The sequence below is a fragment of the Dermochelys coriacea genome, chromosome 7 (genome assembly GCF_009764565.3).
Source record: "Dermochelys coriacea isolate rDerCor1 chromosome 7, rDerCor1.pri.v4, whole genome shotgun sequence".
In the NCBI taxonomy this organism is placed as follows: domain Eukaryota; kingdom Metazoa; phylum Chordata; order Testudines; family Dermochelyidae; genus Dermochelys; species Dermochelys coriacea.
This window is the reverse complement of record NC_050074.1, coordinates 108,054,600-108,076,620: the sequence shown is the minus strand read 5'-3', so window position 1 is coordinate 108,076,620 and position 22,021 is coordinate 108,054,600. Positions and strand designations below refer to the sequence as shown.

The following is a 22,021-nucleotide window of genomic DNA, read 5'->3' as shown; positions in this document are numbered from 1 at the left end:
TCTTATTAGCCTTTCACGACCTGATTCTACAGTCCTGAAGAGCTTGGCTTGACTAAGGGCTTCCAGGTTTTGCCTCAATTTATGCAATCCCCAATACTAAAATATAGGTGTATTGTGTACACCAGAGTCAATGGGTGGGTTTATCAAAAGAACCTAAAGGAGTTAAGGCAACCAACTACCACTGAAATGCAAAAGAAGAATGTGCCTCTCCCATAGCTCCTTTGCAAATCTCAGCCTATGTCCCTTACAGATAGTCCTCTTATTGTAATATCTAGATAAAGATCTGGTAGAAGTACAGTTTACAGAAGGCAAAAGAAACCAAGATACACTGGAATTAAATCATTTCAAAAGTTTAGAATTAAGATTAAAATCATACCTCAAGTGGAGAATCGCAGAGGAATCTTGTGAACTGCATTGGAGGGATTTATCAGAAGCACAATCCCCCAAGGATGGTCAGAACAAACAGAACAAACAACACAGAAACAAGAGAATGTTAGCACTGAAGTTAAATTCTCTCTATTAATTTGCATACCCTGAAGTCTATGCAATCTATAAGAATACTTTGTTTTCCAAAACAAACCATTGAAAGTAAAAACAGCTGATTCCATACATTAAAATAAACCTTCCAAAAATATTCTACTATATGTCTTATTTACCAGTACTGGAAGATAAAACTTGAACTAATTTTACAAAACATTTGAAATCTTCTGTCAAATACAAAACAGGTAAAAATACAAAATTGCCAGAAGGGACCGAGGAAAACTACATAAAATTACAGTTACATATACAAAGTTTGCGTCTGGTTTATTTTTTTTCTAAATCCATGCCCTGCACAAGCTCTAAGTTCCTCTTCCCACCTCCACACCTCTTGCTCCTTCATCCTAATCACTAAAGCATCTTTTTTTGGCCTTCCTGTTTCGTGGTAGAGATTGGTTAAATCGTAACTTTTACAGGCAGAACATCATAATCAAAAATGTGCCTGCTCAGGTCCATGAAAGCCAACTTCCTGAAAGTGCAAGTGTTCTCAAAACTAGAGTTTTTCTTCAACATTTACTGATGTACCACAAATAGTTTGATGTAAAAGGAGAAACTCAAACAGAAAGACTGCGATCGTGTTCAAGCTTAAAAAAAAAAAAAAAGGACTATGAATATACAATAATGTAATTTACCTAATGCCATTTATCTTCTAAATAAAGCAGCATAACTTTTACTTATTTTGCACAATAGGTATTTGTCAATATTTTAAAGATACTACAGGGATCAGTTTATCCCAAAATGGATTTTTTAAAATATAATCAATTTATTTAACAGATAGTGTTATGTTGCCCAGTTTGATTCTCTCCTCCCCTAATGAACTTACTGTGATTTATATAGGCAAAGGATTAATTCTCTCTGAAGGAGTATATGTATGGTATCATCGATAAACAGACGTCCCACAGCAAACGATCTTTCTTAGAACAGAATAAGGTAGGAAAATGCCAACGTTGTCAACATGTAAACTACACTGGCATTGTAAGGCCATTGTATTAGGCCAAAAGTGCTATACATATCCTAAATAAACCCTTACTTATGAAAGTGAGTGTTTGTACAGCCAAACTACTGTAAAACAGATAACTTAAAAATTGACTCCAGCCCCTTGAAGCTGCATAAATCTGCAATACAGTAATTGGAGAATCAGTGAAGTACAAACTGAGTAGTCAGTCACAACCGTATATTATGGTATATGAGAAAAGACTGATTCTACAGTAAATTAATCAAGAGATCAACAGAAATAAAATTTAAGATTTTTCGTAGGGCACTAATTTTGTTTACATTTTCTCCCAAACACATAACATCATGTTAACCTACAAATGAATGGTAAATATTTAGACATATGCTTTAAGCAATGTCTAAAAACAGCTGCTGAGGACAAGGAAACTGTGTGTTGTCTATAATTAGCTCTTTCAGATATGCTCACAAGGAAGGGGTTCAACACCCTGAGTAATTCTGAGTTTTATTGCAGAGGCATGGGAAAATGTATGCTTGTAATATTCTAATTCTACTTCTGGATTCTGAAAAAAAGCACATGTTTTATGTTTTCCAAAGAGCCATTCAAATTTGAGGCACACTGGCTAAAAAGAGAGCAGAGAGTTATAAATTCCTACATTGCTTGTCTGTTTTCCATGACCTTGATATCAATCATTATAGCCAATAGTTTTAGAAGGTTCTGGCACCAGAAAAAAAAATAAACCATGTGTTGTTAATTTTGATGTCAGAAGACCCCCAATAGTTCTTAATCTGTAACTCTAGCTTTATGGTGCAAGTTATACCCTATGGGTCAGTAAGCTGAGCCAAAGACACTTTTCAAACAGTTTTATCGATTAAGGCCCTGCTGTGCAATTCATTTGATTTTAGAAAATTTTTTTTTAAATCTTAATCTAAGACTTAGTTTCCACAGTCAAAACTGCCATTCGCCAGAGAGTATATGTTGCCGCAGTTATCTATATACTGCTCGCCAGAAATGCACTTTCACTACCACAGCTACCCCATATCGTTTAAGGTTACGTCAGCTTCCAAGAAAATACTGGAAACACAGAAGCAGCCTTTCTGCTGGAGAAACAGTAACCTATAATTATCTCATGGGAAACTAACTATTCCAAGTCATCCACTGGATTTCTTATCTAATTATTGCACGTTACTTTCTTCATCTATTTATATCTGCTAAAGCTTTCATATTAAATTATACATTCATTGATTAAACTTTCCTGACATTTTATCTAAGAAAGTCAAATATTTTAAAGTAGCAAGGAACTGATTGTTCCATAGAACCTGCAGATGTAAGTTTAATGAACTCCATATTTATAATTTCAGAAAAATCAACACAAACCGTTTAATATAATCCAGGAGCATAAACCACTGTAATTAAATTTAAGACACTTAGTTTCTAATCTAAATGTAAACATTTAGATAACTTATGTTTACCTTTCAGTTCATGATTTTCAATTAACAGCCAACTATATAATAATTGCAATTAGGAAGTAGGCTTCACCAGATCAGTGTTTCAAATTAGTCAAAAAAGAATGATCGTGAAGATATAAACAAATATTAACAAATAGCCCAAAAACAAAACAAAACAAACAAACAATAAGCTCTCCATCAACATATTTTACATAAGAATATCTCTAAAACTAGCAATGCCATGTTTTCTATTGTAATCGTAAATAAGTGATTCAATGATGGTGTAATTTTTGGCAGCAGTGGGACTGGCGAGAGGCAGAAAGGTTGTTAAATTTTGATGGAAGCCCACATCTGCAATTCACTTTCATAAAAAAATGCAATCTGACCTGCAAAACAAAGGTATCTTTTTTGGATTCAGAATCACTCAATTTAAAGAGGAGGTCTGAAGTTACCCATGAATGCATACTTCAAGTTCATTCTCAGATGCAAGACAATTACAAACACATTTCTAAAGTGCTGCCCCTAAATGCAGGAGGTAAATGGCCACACTGTCTGCATTTATTTAGCAGAAACCATTTATCAACAGTTATTTGCAAATATTATTGGACATCCTTTGGCAAGTGCAAACTTCTAATCTTAACCTCATATAAACCAACAGCTTTCAGTTTTTCATACAAAAATACAATTATAAAATGAATGCTACATTAATTTTTTGTCATAATCCAATTATTATAATAAATTGTCGACCACTACCAAAAGCAATATAAAACAAAATAAACTGAAAATACAAAAATAGATGAATATACTACCAAAAAGCCACATTTAGAAAGCAGTACTTTAAAAAGGGTATGGAAAGAATGTAGGGAAATTTTTATCTCAAAGAAACCAGTGGAGAAGACAAATACATGCTTCTAGAAAAACAAGATTTCTGACTTTTTAGTGGGAAATTATGAGCTGCATCAGATGTTATGGGTAAATGAGATCTACATTTAAGAACATGGTTTCTTTAAAAGCAAAATAGTAACCATAAATCCAATGTACATAGCATGTATGGGGAAAGGGATAGCTCTCAGTCCTGCTTCATATTAATGATTGTATAGTGATTTGAGCTCTTCAGAGGGAAGGCACCACTGAAAGACAAAGAATATATTCTTTTTGACTGTGTTAGTTGTTTGCTTATCTTTGCAATTCATTTTCAAAGACAGAGGCAGATTAATAGCTGCCATTTACCCTTGGGGAAAAAAGGGTTATCTGTGAACTTAATCTCTGAACAGAGTTTTAACATTTAAATGGAAGATGCCAAACTCTCAGCCCTAAAAATTAAAGTGATCTATCTTCATCCACAAGACAGATAACTGTCCACTTATCCGGTGGCTCTGGAATATTTTCATGAGTTCTGGAGCAAGCCCATTCCCTCTTCCGACATATTGCAGTTCTGTTTGATTTAGGGGGGCTGCATGATGCACTGCAGGCTGCTTGCAGGAACTGGTGGACAGAGCTTGCAGAAGAAACAGCTTTTCTGCAGGCTTCCTGGAATTTTACGAACAGAAGATCCATCTAGTGAGTTTTTTCCTTCCTTCAAACTGTTTGCCAGTTCCCCCTGATGGCATTCTTCAGGTACTACAAACACACAGGGAGAGAGAAGACAACTCCATACTAGCCAAATGGAGGTTCCTCGGGATTCTCTCTGTGGGCCCCTCTTTCCAGGCCAAACATTTTGTTCTTTTATCCTCCTCTCCCTCCAGACCTGTTGTAGTTGTAGCAGGGTGAGCATTATTGGGCAGGGTTTTAGGAGAACTGGGTAATTCCCCAATTTAAGTGCTACTGATTGGCAAATAAAAAACAGACTAAAATCCGAGAGATAGTAAGGACTTCATGTGTGTTGATATAAATTCACCAGGCCCCTAAGGAACTATTTTATTCAGGTACAAAAAGACAAGACAACAAATTCCTTGTACAGGAACACTGTGGAAGGAAATGACTGCTAAGTACACTTCAGCTATTGAAAGAGACCGGCCTGAGTCCACAGAGAGAAATAATGCAGGAACAGACCTTAAAAAAAAAATCTTAGACAAAAAACAGAAACATTTCCCCTTGGAGATAACTAGCACAGGGTTTTAAGAACAGCTGGCATCCCTTATTGTACCTTTAGTGTGCAAACAAGGCCTAAAAGATGTTTTGGGTTGTTGTTTTTTTAAAAAATCCTACTTGATATTTATCACCAACGCATCAGGAATGTCAAGCCTGGTCTTCCCTGTTTTTCCTGGGAGACTCATCAGAACCTGTCTCAAATGTTTAACCTGAGCTCTAATTTTAACTGAAGGAGCAGGACACTGAATCTTTAACAAAGACATCCTTTACCCAAAACATTTACCACCATAGTTAACTAGGTTTCGATAAAAAAAAAAAAAACACACCTTCTCCCCTTAAGTTTTATAGTCTGACTAAAAATCCCTTCTCCCATCAGTTGCTCAGTAATTGCTCTCTGAACTCGTGACAACATCATTTCACCTTCAGTTCCACAGTCTGCCAGGAAAGACAACAAAACTTCTAATGAAAAGAAGAAAAAAAAAAGAAAAGAAAAGAAAGAAAAGCACAGAAAATTTGCTTTAAAAAAATCTGTCAGGCAAATAAGGGATACAAGCCCAATCTTTTCCCTTTGCCTGTCACCTTTAAAGGCATGCATCTACATAAAAGCATTACAGAGATACCAAGAGCACAGATGATACATGATTAGGAAAGTTACATAAAAAAAAAGTCTCTGCAACAACTTGGCCATTCCATTTGAGGTCTGGATGAGGGACCCAATTCTCTCCTCAAGGGAGAGATTTGAATAAGTGGAAATACAAATGGTAGATATCATGGGGCAAATTTAACGTATCAGAGAACCGCATTTATTAAACTTGAGTTGAGTGATGAAGATTACTGGGGTTTTCTCTTGCCAAATCTTCCTGAAATGTGATGGAGCTCAGTGAGTCTTGCAGTTGGTGTTTGCACAAGAACATACAGGGTCGGAACTAGACTAGGATGCAAGAGACATGGTTTCAGTTCTCATTTCAGACACAGGTTGCCTGAGTGATCTTGAGCATGTTACTTAACATAGTTTGTACTTCAGTTCCCTATTTGTAAAATAGATTATTTCCTTCACTCATAGGGATGTTGTAAGAATAAAACTTCATTAACGATTGCGAGGCAGTCTGTTTACTACACAGAAGCGGGCCATGTAAATAACTAGAGTGAATACTTGGCGCACCAACAAAGGAAGCGTTGATATGCAAGTGATCTTTTTCAACGAAAATGAATTGAAGAACTAACTTGCAAATGTACAGGGGGAAGAATCTGCTAAGGCAACAATCAAAAACAAAGTGGCATGGGAGAATAGTGTTTGGCAGCTATCAGCAAATGCACTACTACACCAACTGATCGAGGAACAGTGTAAGGTGCAAGTATAGATGCGCATCCCCCAATAGCCTCGATTTTTTTTTTTTTTTAAAAACCAACCAACCAAACAAAAAAACACTATAGGCCTTTTGGCCACACTCTCACTGGAAACTCAAGACACCAAAGTAGAGAACCACTGTATTGGGTATCTTTGGAAGACAAGGTATATCAACTATGTCAAATATCAAGGTATATAGACTCTTTACATTTTTTTTCCTTACACAGATATATGGTTTCTAAAGATCTGAATGAGTCCCTCGGCCGTACCGTGGACTTCTGACTTAATTTTCTGTACTGGTTCAACTGTCTTTTCAGGCAGGTAATGAAAAAACTGGAAAAATAACGAACGAACTATTTGACCACTTTGGTAATATTTTTTGCACCTTTTCAGACACTGAATCTTTTGTATGCTATTACATTATTTTCTTCCAAGACAAATATTTAACTAAGCACAAGGTAAGGAGGCTGACCAACTACCTTAGCAGTGGAAACTGAGGGGCATACTATTTTTCCTCTATGAACTTGTCATTATAAAATATCCCAAATAAGTTAAATAAGAATTCTTGCTTCTGACCATTTTGGCTTTTTTTCTGAAAACTGCTTACAAGTTTTATGATCATGTATGGAAATGTTTTCTAACTTGTACAGATGCCACATCATTTATTTTGGTTGTCTTGTAGCTGTAAGTTTTTCTTAAAGACGAACAATGCTGTAAAGAGACTTAAAACCTAGAAGTTACATTAACTAACAATGTGAATGTAGAAATAGCATGTGGCTAAATCCTAGAACAGCCACACTGATTACTACATATGATGGATGAAAAGGAGCAAGAAAAATAAAATAAAAAAATATAATGTCTTAACACAAATAATACAAAACTACAGTACACCATATTAGTACAGTAAAACTAGACTCTTTAAAAACTATATTTAAAATATAAGTCCTCAAATCTTTTGAAGATAACCAATAGCGGAAAAGTCTTGAACCAGGGATATATCTACAGTGGCATAATACCACCACCACAGTTTACAGAAGATGCTTAGTAGTTTAAAAACAAACAAACAAACAAAAAAAAAACAAAAAAACCCCACACTTTACAAAAATTAAAATTTGGACAGCTTTAGCCTTCTCTAGCCAGAAATTTATTTACCTGGTTTTGAGATGGCACAAATAATAAATGCGGCTAATGGTGCCAAAATAACGTACCTGAAAGCCCAGTGTCATTAAATGTTTTAACACAACACAAGGTATTTGTCAATCTTTTCATTTACCTTAAAAGACAAATGAATAAGAACATTGGACTTGTAACCTGAAATTGCACCTACTTGTGTATTTCAGTATATTGAAAAATCTTCCCTTTGTAAGTTTAATGACTGGCACGACTTTCAAATGCAACCTGCTGGTCTTCTGATATTTGCATTATTATAGTAACACTGTTACTGCATTACCTCTGTTTAAATTGCTAGTGTCTAAAAAGAGAAAACACTCACTCACTTAATAAACAGTGAAATATTTCAGCTTTAGGTCCACACTAATCTTAATGGAGTTCTATATATGAATACCACACAAATGATACTTAGATGTTATTTTGTATCCCTTCCTTTTAATTTTATGTTTATTAGCAATACAACCAAAGTTATTTTGGTTTTTACCATGTCATCACTGCCAGAGAGCACAATTTTCTTTCAACACATCACCAAGAGCATCAGGAAAAGCTACCTGTTTCTTTCAGATTTCAACATTACTAAAATAAACAACAACAACAACAACAATTCAATATCTATTAGACAGATAAATCTACTGGATGCCTGGATGGGTCACACCCATATATTCACAGTGTTTACAGTTGCAGTAATTGAGAATTAACAGTATTCTAGGATAGGGGACATTATCTTTAATCAAATAAGCAGTTGTTTAAAATGACTGTTGGTAAAATGAATTTCCACATCAAAAGACAAACAACTAACATTTACTCTAAGTTATAGGAATTTAATATTGTTCATTTGTCAACTGTCATAAAATGGGATCACCCTTACGCTTACTAGAAAAAGTAGGCATGTAATACAACAACTGATCTGTTCATAGAAGAATTACTTGTTTAGTAAAATATAACTTCACACTTGTTAATGTTTTTTAACTTATTGAAGGTTAAGTTTGTAGCACACTGCACCAGAAATTAAATAACCGCTGTCTTTTATTGTTAAGATGTTGAGGAAGGGATTGCGCGAAGCATTTCTGATAGCTTTCCATTTATTTTTATTCACAGTATATATCCTCTTCAAAACACTTGTTTTCCCTACTGATTTTGGCCTTTTCCTTTTGACAGTCACAATAAATACAGTTCGCACTTACAGTGTAGTGACCTTTCAAATATGAATTATTTAATTTCAACCACCATGTAAAGTGGGGAAGTATTATTTAACAGAAGACACAGGCACAAAGATTTTTCAGGGGTGCTGAGCATTCAAAACCCCAGCAGAATTCACTGAGAACTATAAAAGTGCTGAGCATCACAGGAGTCAAGTTCGAAGTGACCTGTCCTAAGATCATACATGAAGTCTGTGTCTAACTTCGTAGCTTTTCTCTGCCTCCTCTCAATTCGTCTTTATCTGTCTAATAACCAGGTGCGTATACACTAAGGCCAGGAGAAGGAATCTTCATTGCTGCAGTTCATATTGCTGATGACTTGCCCAAGGCTGTTCAAGTGAACTGGAGATCAAAACCAATAAGCCACTGCAGCTAAGCAGTGTGGTGATCCAAACAACTTTAAACTGCTGCTGGTGGCCATAAGGGAGAGAGAGGAAGTTAACTGAGCAAACTACTGCTGAAGCTTCCCCTGCCAGGTGTGTGGAGAAAGAGAGAAGCCATTGTCCTAAGGTGGCTGAATCTCATAGGTCAAAGAGTGGTGGACAGAGCAGAAAGAGATGGTGGGGGGGAGAGAAAACAAAACAAAAAACAACTCAACTAACTAAAAGAAGGTAATTGTACACAATGCTGAAAGCTTGGCTGCCAGAGTCCGGAAAACTAGGATATTTGGTGTCTACGTATTTCTTTAAGAACAAGAAAAAAGTTTAAATAATTTTACCTCAAGCAAGAACTGGATGGAGCTACCCACTATTCTGTCCACACTAGTGGAAGGCCACATCACGAGAAGAAACTGCCACCAATGTTTCTGTAACCGTTGTTCTTCGAGATGTGTTGCACATGTCCATTCCATTGTTGGTGTGTGTGCACACCTCACGCACCGCTACTGGAGAACTTTTTCTCATCAGTGCTATCTGTTGGAGCAGCTCAAATGGCCTCAGGTGTCATGCACAACTGCATGCAGATAAGGGGACAGAGCCACCCCAACCCTCCTCAGTTCCTTCTTACCAGATTGACTCCAATAGAGAAGGAAAGGAGGGTGGGTCATGGAATGGACACGTGCAACACATCTTAAAGAACTATACTTATGGAAAAGTAGGTATCTCTCTTTCTTCTTCTCCAAGTCTTTGGACATGTCCATTCCACTGTAGGTGACTCAGAAGCAAATTCCAGACCTGCCTCCATGTTAAGTGTACCTGCAATTGGACAACAACCCATCCAAAACTAGCATCATTCCTGGACTGATGGGAAATGGCATAACGAGCTACAAAGTTGTAGTGTGATGACCAAGTTGACACTTTGGAAATGTCTCGAAGGGTTACTTGCACTAAGAAGATGCTGAAGCTTTCTATGCTCTAGTTGAACGGGCTAACATTCTAGGTGCTGGCGTGACATTAGCTAACTGGTAGCACAAATGAATGCAAGAAAGAATACCAGAGGAAATCCTATGAGTGGAAACTGGTTGGTCTCTGTCTGCAACTGCAACAAACAATGGAATTGAGGATCTAAATGACTTTGTGCGGTCCAAGTGGAAGCTAAAGCTCTTCTCACATCAAATGAATGAAGGCTTTGGAAAGAAAGTCAGAAAATAAATTGACTGATTAATGTGCAAATTAGATACTACCTTTAGGAACTTTGGGTGAGGGTAGAAGTAAACTTTACTCTTATGGAAACCTGTATAAAGAAACTAACACCAAGACTCTCAACTCACCTGCTCTCCTGGATGAAATTATTGCAACCACAAACACCACCTTCATAGAGAGGTGGAGCAGGGAGCAAGTCTGGAGAATTTCAAAGAGTGGCCCCATTAATTTTAGCATCACCAGGGTCAGATCCTATGGGGAACAGGTTCTTGTACCTGTGCGTATAATCGGCTTAACCCTTGTAGCAATCTGATAGTAATGCAGTTAGAAAAAATAAAGCCATTATCCACTGAAGGATAGAAGGCTGAAATAGCTGCCAAATATATATCCACCCTATCAGTGGAGGGTTTGCAGACTGGCCTGGACCAGACAGCCATGGTCCTGAGAAATCGCATCTGGATCCAACAGGAGAGATAGAGGTCTGACTGATATGGTTAGTAAAGTCAAATACCAGAGCTTTCAAGGCCAAACCAGTGCTATAAGTATGAGGTACCATGGAAGAACATTAGGGAGTTCTTCCATGGTAGCAGGAAAGTGTCCATCAATGAGCCAGGGCTGTGCCCTTCCCAGGAACAGAACGGATAGCACTTTCTTGGGGAGTCCCTTCACAGCTGAAAGATGGAACAGGACATGTCCAGACATAGTGAGTCCTCACAGTGATCAGAGAAAGCCCTTGCCCTGATGATCTTCCAACACATTCTGCGCACCTGGAAGGGATGCAGTACTGAAGTGAATGGAGCTGGCTATGCAGAACTCCCAGGAGGAAAATCACCTCCTGATGCAGTTGCGATAAATGCACTCCTCCCCTTCCTGTTTGTGTGTCCCCAAGCATGGAGGAAATGGAATAGACTACTGAAAAACACAGGGGTACGAACAGATGGTTATATTGCCCTTGACAAGAGGAATCTGCCATGCAGAGATGCAAGGAAGAGGGAGTCACCTCCTGGAATTTCTGCTACTCTCTTTCTGCACATCTTGGGACCAAGGTATAAAGCTCAGATATTTGAGAATCTGCTGCCAGTTGAACTGCTTCCTTTTCATCACTGGTGTATAGATTCCAAGTGATAACTTCAGGATCACTCTGGAATCTTTTAGGCTACTTTGTACCTTATCATCTGTCTTTTCTGAAAAGAGGGAGGGACCTCCAGGGGTCTTGGGTAGCCTGCTGCACCTATGGAGGAAAATCTGAAGACTGTGGCCACAAACATCTTCTCATAGTTATGGCAGAAGCCCTGGTTCGAGCTGCTGACTCAGCCACATCCAATCTGTCCTGGCCACCGGCTTGTCCTCCTCCATCATCACATTAAACTCCTTCCTGCTCCTTTAAACTTCATCATATTCTCCCAGAGAGTAGTCATAGTGACTTAAAAGAGCCTGTTAGTTAGCAATTCTAAATTGCAGCCCTCCCATTGAATAAAGCTTACAGGTGAACAAGTCTAGTCTCTTCAACTCCTTTCTCTTTGGGGTCAACACTTGGTGCCCCAGTTCATTAGCTGCTGCCACAATCTGAGTATTCAAAATTCTTAGAAGGGATATAATATCTCCTTTCTGCCCATTTTCCTGTGGGAGGGAGGGAAGAAAGGGTTTGCCAAGGTGTTTTGACTCACTCCAAAGTTGCTTTGTTAATCAGGAGTGCCACCCCAGAGGGCCCGCCAAAGCTAATATATCCATTAGCTTGTCGGATTTGCCTGAAAGCCCAGAACAGATGCTACCCTTTTAAGTGGCTCTTGTGAGCCCTGTAATCCCTTGGAAGTAGTGAATTGCTCACCATCTCTATAGCCTCTTCTCGTGATGAAGATGATGATGCACCAGGATGCTGAGGCAACGTCTGGTCAGTCTCTTGTGATGAAGGAGCTCTCGGAGTAACTTCCAGCTGCTTGGTACCAATCCCGGTACCAGGCATTGAGGAATGTTGTCTCCATATTCTCAGTGAGCCCTCGAGAAAACCCAATAGAGATAGGTGAGAGGAGATCCTAGCAGAACGGGGGATACTTCACAGTGTCCAGGAAGGCCACTGACAGCTGTGTATGCCTCCATCATCATCAGTACTGGTACTGAGTCCTGAGCTTGATGCAAACTTCAGGGTTCAACCTCAACTGACATGGCACAAGTTACAGAGTCTACAATCCCCCTTTTTAGATGAGGGATGCTGTGGGAAGAGTCTCCCATCAGAGCTTCTCCCAGAGTCCTTGCCTCTAGTTGGCCTTAGTACAGATGATCTTGCTCATTGGGGTACTGAGTCCTTGGAAGATGTGTCTCTTTGTTGGTATCAGAGACAAAGAACAAGGTGCTGAAGACATCACAAGCGGAGACTTCCATACCAAGGCTGTCACACGAAGTCCAATCTGAGCATGACAGCTGTAATGGAGAGCAAAACACTGACTCCATAAGAAGACACTTAAGCCTAACTGCTCAATGTTTCTTAGAGTGAGGCTTAAACCCTTTACAAATGTGGCACTTGCCACCGATGTTGGATTCCCCCAAACATTTTAGGCAGTTGGGGTGTGGGTTGCTGACCAACATCAAGTTGGTATACGACCAGCAGGAATTAAACCCAGGAGAGCAAAGCCTGGTTGCAGTCATGGCACTGGTCTCAAGTTTCAAAAATGGCCAGAAAAGGACCTAAAACTGAAAACTATACTCTATCCCTAATTACTAAGAGAACAAAATGAACTATATACAAGGAGAAAAGGAGTACTTGTGGCACCTTAGAGACTAACATTTATTTGAGCATAAGCTTTCGTGAGGTACAGCTCACTTCAGACTAACATGGCTGCTACTCTGAAACCTGTCATATATACATGGAGAGAGAGTGAAGAACTTGCAATAACAAGACTGGACATGGATGCAGGTCTTAGAGACAAAATATTTCCCGCTGTTTAGAAAGAAAAGATGGCTGTTCAACCTTGCATTAATTTTTTTTTTTCCAGATTCACACTTTATAAGGTTACACTATTCCACATCCCTATTTATGTACAGCACCTAACTTACAACACAAAAGACAAATCTCTAGTTTACATAGGTATTAAAGCATTTTAGAACCAAAAGTATTGAAAATGCCTATTTTCATATTTACATGTCTTCTGTTAAGAGTAATGGAGTTGTGGTAGGGGTGAAGAAAGGTCGTGGTGCCTTAAGAATCTGTGGTAACTAAAGTGCAAAGAATCCTTTTTGAATCCTTTATCCACAAGAAAGCATAGACAGGTTATTTTTTGCTGGCAAACAAGAGGTACAGGTAACATACGGAAATACAAATTCCCCTCTGAAAAAAGAGGATGGATCAGTTCTATTACTGACCTTTCTCCTTCCAGCCTTCCCTTGTCTGTGGAACAGCTCATATCCTGGAGAAAAGTCAGCACTCCTATATCATTTTTCAGAATTGTACACTGTGAATTTATAGCACTAAAGCATCAAATACTATCTGGTTACCCTAGTATTCTAATGTAGTTCAGCCAGAACAATGGACAGTGATCTGTCACTTAAACATATTCCCTACCAATAAGGTAAGACAGTAGGGACTAATAAATTATTTCACTTCCAGGCATTCAATTTCATTGTCCAAGTACTGTTGTTTCTTAGGGACTGCGTGAAATAGAAAATTGCATTCTCCAACCTCTTTCTCAGTTAAGGAGTGCTTCTAACCCTAACTTTGAGGTCAGTGCAGAAGGAGAAAAAACTGAAAAAAAGGTCAGTTTGAGGCCAGTTGTCGTTTGGAGGGTTTTCAAATTTTTTTTTTGTTAAATGTTCATGTGTCTCTAGCCAGTGTACAATACTTTCTATGAGAAGGGCAGTTACCTCAACAACAACAACAACTTATGAATTGTCAACTGTTGCATACCGATCGTAGGTGTAAGAATTTTAATGATAGTCCATTCCGGGTGCTGAATATTCTTTTAACAAAGGTATGATTTGACTGTTATTCAGAATTCATATTGGTATATGGTGATTACAAATGTTTGCACTCACTACATCTATTTTAAGAACGTCAGTGAAGGTTCCAAGCTGGAGACAGATTCCTCAGTGTTTTAACTAATCACTTAGATATGATAGCATAGTATTTAATGTCCCACACCATTCAACAGTTTGTCCATAAACTTAAATTTCAAACAACATGGTAACAAAATGGCAGAGTCTCAATAGGATAGCAACAACTGTCATAATTCATGCGAACAACATACTCAAATATAAAGGGCCAAATTCTCTGCTGGTGTAAATGGAAAAACTCCAGTGTAATCAATGGAGCTGCACTCAACACCACCAGCAGAGAATTTGGAACATAAAGGATTGTTTAGATCTTTATTCACTAAAACTTAATCTTTTCAGTTATTCATTATTTACCACTAGCTGATAACCTACTGTATGACATAAAATGAAAGGCTTCAATTTATACATCTTTTACTCAAAGCAGTTCAAATCATTTGGTACTAGATGTATACATAATTTGCTCTTCTCCCTACATTACAATCATAGTATAGTAACTAAGTTGGTAATGCATATTACATTAAAAAACTAGGAATATCCAACACCCCTATTAAAGTTTACAAATCACAAATATTAATTATTTTTTGATACCCTTTCACAATACAAACAGGCAGGGTAAATTTTCAAAGTAGCATACAGGGTGCTAGCTTCATGACTTTCAATAATCATAGAATCACAGGACTGGAAGGGACCTCAAGAGGTCTTTTAGTCCAGTCCCCTGCAATAATCACCACAATCAGCTTCAACAATGGAATCATACAGACAACCATATACGAGAAACCCATGGATCACTATACCTACCTTCATAGATCCAGTAACCACCCCAAACACACCAAGAAATCTGTTATCTACAGCCAGGCACTCAGATACCACAGAATGTGCTCCAAGGAAGTCCAGGATATATACCTCAATAAACTTAAAACCACCTTCACCAAACAAGGACACCGTACCTCAGAAGTAGATAGAATCATGGAATAGGCCACCCAAATACACTGAAAGAACCTGCTTCGATAAAAGAAAACCCCTTCCAACTGTACACCCCGGTTCTCACTTTCCACATTGGAACCCATCCGGGATATCAGACTATAACGTCTACTCAATGGGGACCCCATCCTGAAAGAAATATCTTTCCTGACCCCCCACTTCTGGCCTTCAAACAACACCCCACCCTCTCCCAGTCAGCATCAGAAGCAAGCTCCTCACAGACCAGGACACACCAACCCAAAGCAGCACCAGACCCTGCCAGAACAGATGCAAAACCTGCACACATATATATCTCTATTGCTACAATGATCAACATCCCCTCCACAACACACCTTTCACATGCCTATCACAACATGTGGGATACCTCCTCCAGTGCACTAAAAACCCTAACCACTACTACGTGGGTGAAACCAGACAACCACTACACTTTTGAATGAACTCACAGGAAAATGATAAAAGACAAAATACCACATCACCTGTGGGTAAACACTTCACAAGCAATCATGCCACATGTGACTTATCAGTCCTCATCCTCAAAGGAAACCTGCACAACCCTTTCAGAAGTTGAGCCTGGGAGCTTAAATTCATTACTCTGCTAGACATTAAAAATCATGGATTGAACAGACACTGGATTTATGATTTATTACAACAATCTGTCATCCACTAACCCCATCTTTCTGTCCTATGTCTGCAGAGGTGTTAGCAGGCCCCTCTACCTTGAGCGATCCCTTACAATATGTGCTCACTACTTACGCTAAACAATCTGTTCCACTTTGCATTTTGCTATGACGCTCAGCGTATCTTTCCCAGAGCTGAAGAAGAGCAATGTGTGGCTCGAAAACATCTCTCTTTCACCAACAGAAGTTGGTCCAATAAAATATATTACCTCTTCCACCTTGTCTCTCTAATATCCTAGCACCAACACAGTTACAACAAGACTGCAACAACAACAATGGGAGACATATGGATAAATCACTATACACCACCTGAACACTTCCTCCTGAACTGATTTTTTATTCTGATTCACACTTTTTTTTAAATAAGTAAACAAAGCAACACAACACATTAGGAAGACATATCAACCAGGTTCTGCTGTGTTCTTGGACTTCTCCTTAACTCTATGTCTCAAGGAAATTCCCAATCCCTCTCTCTTCCCAATCCCGTCTCAAGAGAGTCACTCAACCTTTCCCCGAGCACCTGCATAAGCAGAGGGGTAAACTGGAATTAACACCTTATTCTCCTGGACCAACTAGCACACATACACTTTGTCAAACTCCTCTGTTGTTGAAACTGTAACTAGTAAACAAAAGAAAAGTTTGCATTGTGTATTTTGATATTCTGCTAACATTGCCTAGCAAAGCCACAGGAACCGAGAAACAAATTCCTCTAGATCACATTGGAAAGCAAAATGGTACTGAATTGTGAAGTGTTTTTGGATACTAGTTAACTTAATTCATTTGTCTGGAGGAGCAAATAAGCTACATAAGTCAGCCAAGTCTAATTTATTTATAAATCAAACAATATTGTTGTACTAATTTCTCATTATGGAACTACAATATGGCTGTCTGCTTTCAATAGCATGACAGTGAATTATTTATTCTCTCATAGCAACTATCTTACTCTATCATTTTCATAGTCACTGTGGCTCAGAGGCAAGTTCTAATATTTATATATTGGCAGCCACTGGATATCTTTCTGAGATGAAGAAAAATAAGGAGGTGACAATATCATAGTTTAAATGTACTTTTCAGTGAATAGTTCATCTGAGTTTGACCTCAAGTTGATTTCTAAATACACAGTTGTGTATGGGTTTAACAAAGAAGCCAATATTTTCATATCAATTATCTAAGTGTATGCAAGATTTATAATAGTTTACTGCAGAAAATTAAGATTAATGCTCCTAAGAAAAATGGAGTTGATTTTACCACCACATCACTTTTTCAACATGAAAATTACTCACATCTCCAAATAATATCACAAGTTCATAACCACTTCTCCTTCCTAGTCACTCAAAAGACAAATACAAATGTGTAACTAAAAACATTTTAAAACACAATCAGTGAACAAAATTCCATTTACTACAGTTTGTCTGAACAGCTATAGTATTCTTGATCTCCTGGTAATCTGTAGAATTCCGTTTTAAATGATACTGTATTTAAATGTTTTAAATGATACAGTATTCATCTGACATTGATTTAAAAAAATCAATACTTTTTAAAAACTTGTTTAATGGAGGGTTGCACAAAATCAATTATGGTTCACTATTCATGGTAAAGTTCTCCAAAATATACATTGCAATTTACTTTTGGTCAGTGATCAGAACATCATGTTAAATTGCTATTCATTACAGAGGTCAAATCTATACTTACTTTTTCCTACCGTTGGTAATTTCTCTTCTTACTTTATGGCTTGAATCATTTCCTTTGGCTTACCAAACCCACATAACCACGACCCAAGTTCAGTACAAATAAGCAAATAATTTTGTTAAGTCTGTAAATAAATCCTTGCAGCACTGATTTCATTAGCATCTTTCTACATACTAAAAGGTATGATTATAGGAAAGCTGAAGCCTGATATAATAGCAAATTTATGATAAGGGAGTGGAGGCAAACTCTATATTCATATTGTCTAACATTTTCCATTATAAATATGTTTTGACTTTTTCTTTTTAAGAGCTCTACTACCACCACCATAGTTTGCAGCAGGACCTTGAAATTTGGTCGGATGATGACCCTGGGGTCAGAAAGGAGACTTTTGTTACCCCCCCTTAAAATCTTTTCAGATTTAATTATGTTATAAACTGTTAAATATCACCATTTCTTGTCTGTATTTTGTTCTGTGAACCTTGCTGGAGCCTTAATACTAAAGTTCCTGAACATTCAAATACCCTACAATTGCACATAATACAATTTAATTTTCCTCTTTTTAAAATAACCTAGGAAATATATATATATAAAAAAACTACATTAAAAGAAAGTTGAGACTGGAAAATCAAGCACCCAAAACTCAGGAAATACCAGAATCAAGACCACCCAGGAACACTAGTTCTGGCTCTCCATGTTAGGGCTGGTTGGAAATTTTCCTACAGAACATTTTTCCTCTGAAAACCACCGATTCATCAAAAGCATGGCATCTTGAGAAAGTGCGTTGCCTTTAATAAAAATTCATTTAGAAACTAAAAATTTTTTAAAAAAGCATTTTATAAGGTCAATACATCCCATTTCAACTTTTTTGAAATGTTTTGATTTTCCATTTTGAAATTACTTTTTCAGTTTATTTCATATTATAAAATGAAGTCAGTCAAAATCAGAAAGAAATGTTTAGAAATGTCAAAACAAAGAGTCTTGATCAACTTTTTCCTAACTTTAGCTTCTAGAAAGTTTCAAAGACTTTTATTCTAGAAGAAAACCAAAGAAAACTCAAATTTGTGACACTCCCCCCAAAACAAAAAAAAAAATCCAGTTCACACACACCTCTACTTATTTCTAATGCATGGAGAGTTTTCATCATATAATCATGTCTTTTTCTCCCACCGGAATCTTGCTTCATTTACTCTATTAGAATGAGCATATGGAGGGCTGGCCATAGTAGTTAGGACTTCACAAATTAACTTCAGCACTTGAATTGCACCTGGAAGCAAAGAGGTGGCCACTGCAAACTTTGAAGCACTGGAGTAACATGCTCTACACATGGCTAACATCTCCAAGTGTCATTGCTGTCTGTAGCTTTTAAGTGGTCTTCCAAGGGTAGCGCAATTTATAGTAAACAATTCTAGACAAAGGGAATAGTTAATAGATGCAAGATCTACGTGTTAAATGGTTGCTGTTTTCAAGTCAAGATGAAAGCACAGATGAAAAAATATTTTTGTTGGCAATTAAAACTACCTTGGATTCCAGGAGAAACTGGGTTCTCAAAAGGAAAAGGAGTACTTGTGGCACCTTAGAGACTAACAAATGTATTTGAGCATAAGCTTTCGTGAGCTACAGCTCACTTCACGAAAGCTTATGCTCAAATACATTTGTTAGTTTCTAAGGTGCCACAAGTACTCCTTTTCTTTTCTCAAAAGTATTCCTATAATACTATAATTTGCATTTTTGGCAAAGGGCAAGCATGCTCCAAAGCAATCATTTTCTCTGCCCACCAGTTGGAAGAGCTATAAAGATTCTGAAGAAGATATCGGAGAAAGAAATGTCTTCAACTAGAGAACCAATCACAACATTACTTTTTTAATATGTTGTTGCAATCCAGCATATCTGTTACGATGAATCATAGAAACCATTCGCAAAAAGAAAAGGAGTACTTGTGGCACCTTAGAGACTAACAAATTTATTAGTCTCTAAGGTGCCACAAGTACTCCTTTTCTTTTTGCGAATACAGACTAACACGGCTGCTACTCTGAAACCTGTCATAGAAACCATTGTATTGATAGACACCGACAGCAAAAGCTCAAAATCCTGTAGGACGCTAACCTTAAACAAAGCCTGAAACTGACTTGAGTACAAGAAGTTGACATATAACATAGACAGTATTTTTAACTGACAAAGAGGGAAGGAGATTTGATTCACAACTACCATAGGTTTACTAAACTCACTGATTAATATATTGTGTCCATATATGCAATTATCAATGTATCATTAGTAAGAAATGTATCAATGGAAAAATAAAATATATAGTTGCTCAGTGCAATCTTTACAAAATGGGAGCAGCTTTAACACTAGGATTACAGCCATGAATATGGTGTAACAAATGATCATGTAACAAGTAAAACTAAGGTCTTGTTTAGGTGATTATATGTGCTGTTTAGAAGGAAATAAAAGGGATGTTGAGCAAAATACTTATGCAATACAATGGACTAAAATGACTGCCTTTTTTTAAATGATTTCTATTTCGATATCTGTACATTAACTATTTCAAAATTTCAATTATATAGGTGAAAATATTATTAGAGAGTGAGCACTCTATTGGGTGCATATAAGAATAAGAGGCAGAAGAGAAAAACATTACAAATTTTAGTGTATTCAGTGCACAGAAGACAAGATCGTTGATCATTTAGTTTACTACTAAAACTCAGGAAGGAAAGAAGGAAGGAAGCTGAACATGAATTTAAGTACACAATGTAAGTAAATGAAAACAAATTCAAAAGTGGCAAAGAACGAGGTATTTTTGCATAAGGAAGAACGGAAAGATACAGTGAGAGGGTGGAGGGAAATTTGGGTTTGGAATGTGCTCAATGCCCTGCAGAATCATTACTTGTATTACCGCAGTACCCAAACGCTATGACCATGGTTTGGCTCTGCTGTGCTGGGTACTGTACAAACACAGGGTTTTTAAAAAGTAAGAGAGCCCCTGTTCAAAGAGTTTAAATTCTAAGGACCTAATCCTGCAAACACTTATTCGTGCGCTTAACTCTACTACTGAGAGTTGTTGCTTTGATTTCAATGAGATTACTCAAGGTAGTATAGTTAAACACATTTGTAAAGGTTTGCAGGATTGGGGCTTAAGTTAACACAAGGTACAAGAAGTTATTTGGTAGCCAAGATGTATAGCGAGGGGGACACAGCCATCTCAGAATAGAATTGGCAAGTGAATCAGCAAAGATTTTTCTGTTCAGTTTTGGTCCAAAAGAAGTGTGATAATCTTGCAAGGATAATGGCAATCTCAGAGGTGAAAACTAGAAATAAAGATGTCACCAAGACTATGCTGAGAAATGCTGGTAGAGGGGCGAAAAGTCTGCCGTCTCCAGAACACTGCTGGATAAGGGGAGGTTGGAAACAAAATACTGTAATTGGCAACTGAGAAAAGGTTAAGTGAATATGTATTTTACAGAGAAAGGGAGAGAGAGATTTTTGATACAGGCAATGGTCCAGTAGAAATTGATTGGTAATGGTGATGAACAAAAGACAAAGCTATGAGACATAGCATCAGAATGTTTTTAAAAAAAGTGAATGGTCTCCCTTCCTTTTCCTTTCAGCTCTATATTTAATATAGCTCTACTACCATAATTTTGTGGTCTTTGACAAATCTATTAGAGGTTAATATCCAAAATTAACAATACCTTAACTGGAACAAGAAATTAGCAAAATATATAACCTATGACATATTTTGCTACAAGTAGTGCTCAGTCTTGCAACTAGCCTAGCTATGAATTTACATAAATCCTGAGATTTGGGAACCAAAGAGACTGTCTTGCACTTGTAGAATGTAAAAAAAAAATTTTTGAAGGGAAAATCTTGACTGCCAGATGAAGCAGACAACAGCAACACACAGCTCTTTTCTGTTCAATTATTTCAGTCAGTTTTGACTAGTAACTAGTCACTGAACTCGACTGAACAAACTGGTATTCTTTTTAAAGGAACTGTGTTAGTCTTGTGGTTCTTCTGTCATTGCACAGAGCAGGAAGGTAGAGCATCTGTTTATGGGCCACTAAAGAAACTGTTTATTAGGAAGGCAAAGCTTGCCTTTTCAATTTAAAAGAAAGGAGAAATATTAGAGAATAAAACTTAAGAGTTAATACACCACATTAACTTCCTGTTCAGAATACTGTCATTTATTCTCTCTTGTGCACATACTCAGGTAGAGTTGTGCACACTGACAGAGCAAAAATATCACACCAAATAGCTGTAGTTTTGGAAAGACAAGCGAAATTAAATCAAGGTTTAAAAAAAAATCCC

General features: G+C 37.4%; 1 protein-coding gene across 10 annotated transcripts in view; it reads right to left on the bottom strand.

Moving 5' to 3' along the window:
• ATE1 (arginyltransferase 1) overlaps nucleotides 1–22,021 on the bottom strand; it is a 230,238-nt gene that overhangs the window by 174,711 nt on the left and 33,506 nt on the right. For all 10 annotated transcript variants that reach the window (XM_043519736.1, XM_038409401.2, XM_043519738.1 and 7 more), the window contains one exon: nucleotides 377–409. In XM_043519736.1, coding sequence (XP_043375671.1) covers nucleotides 377–409 — 33 coding nt within the window. The remainder of the gene's footprint in view (nucleotides 1–376; nucleotides 410–22,021) is intronic.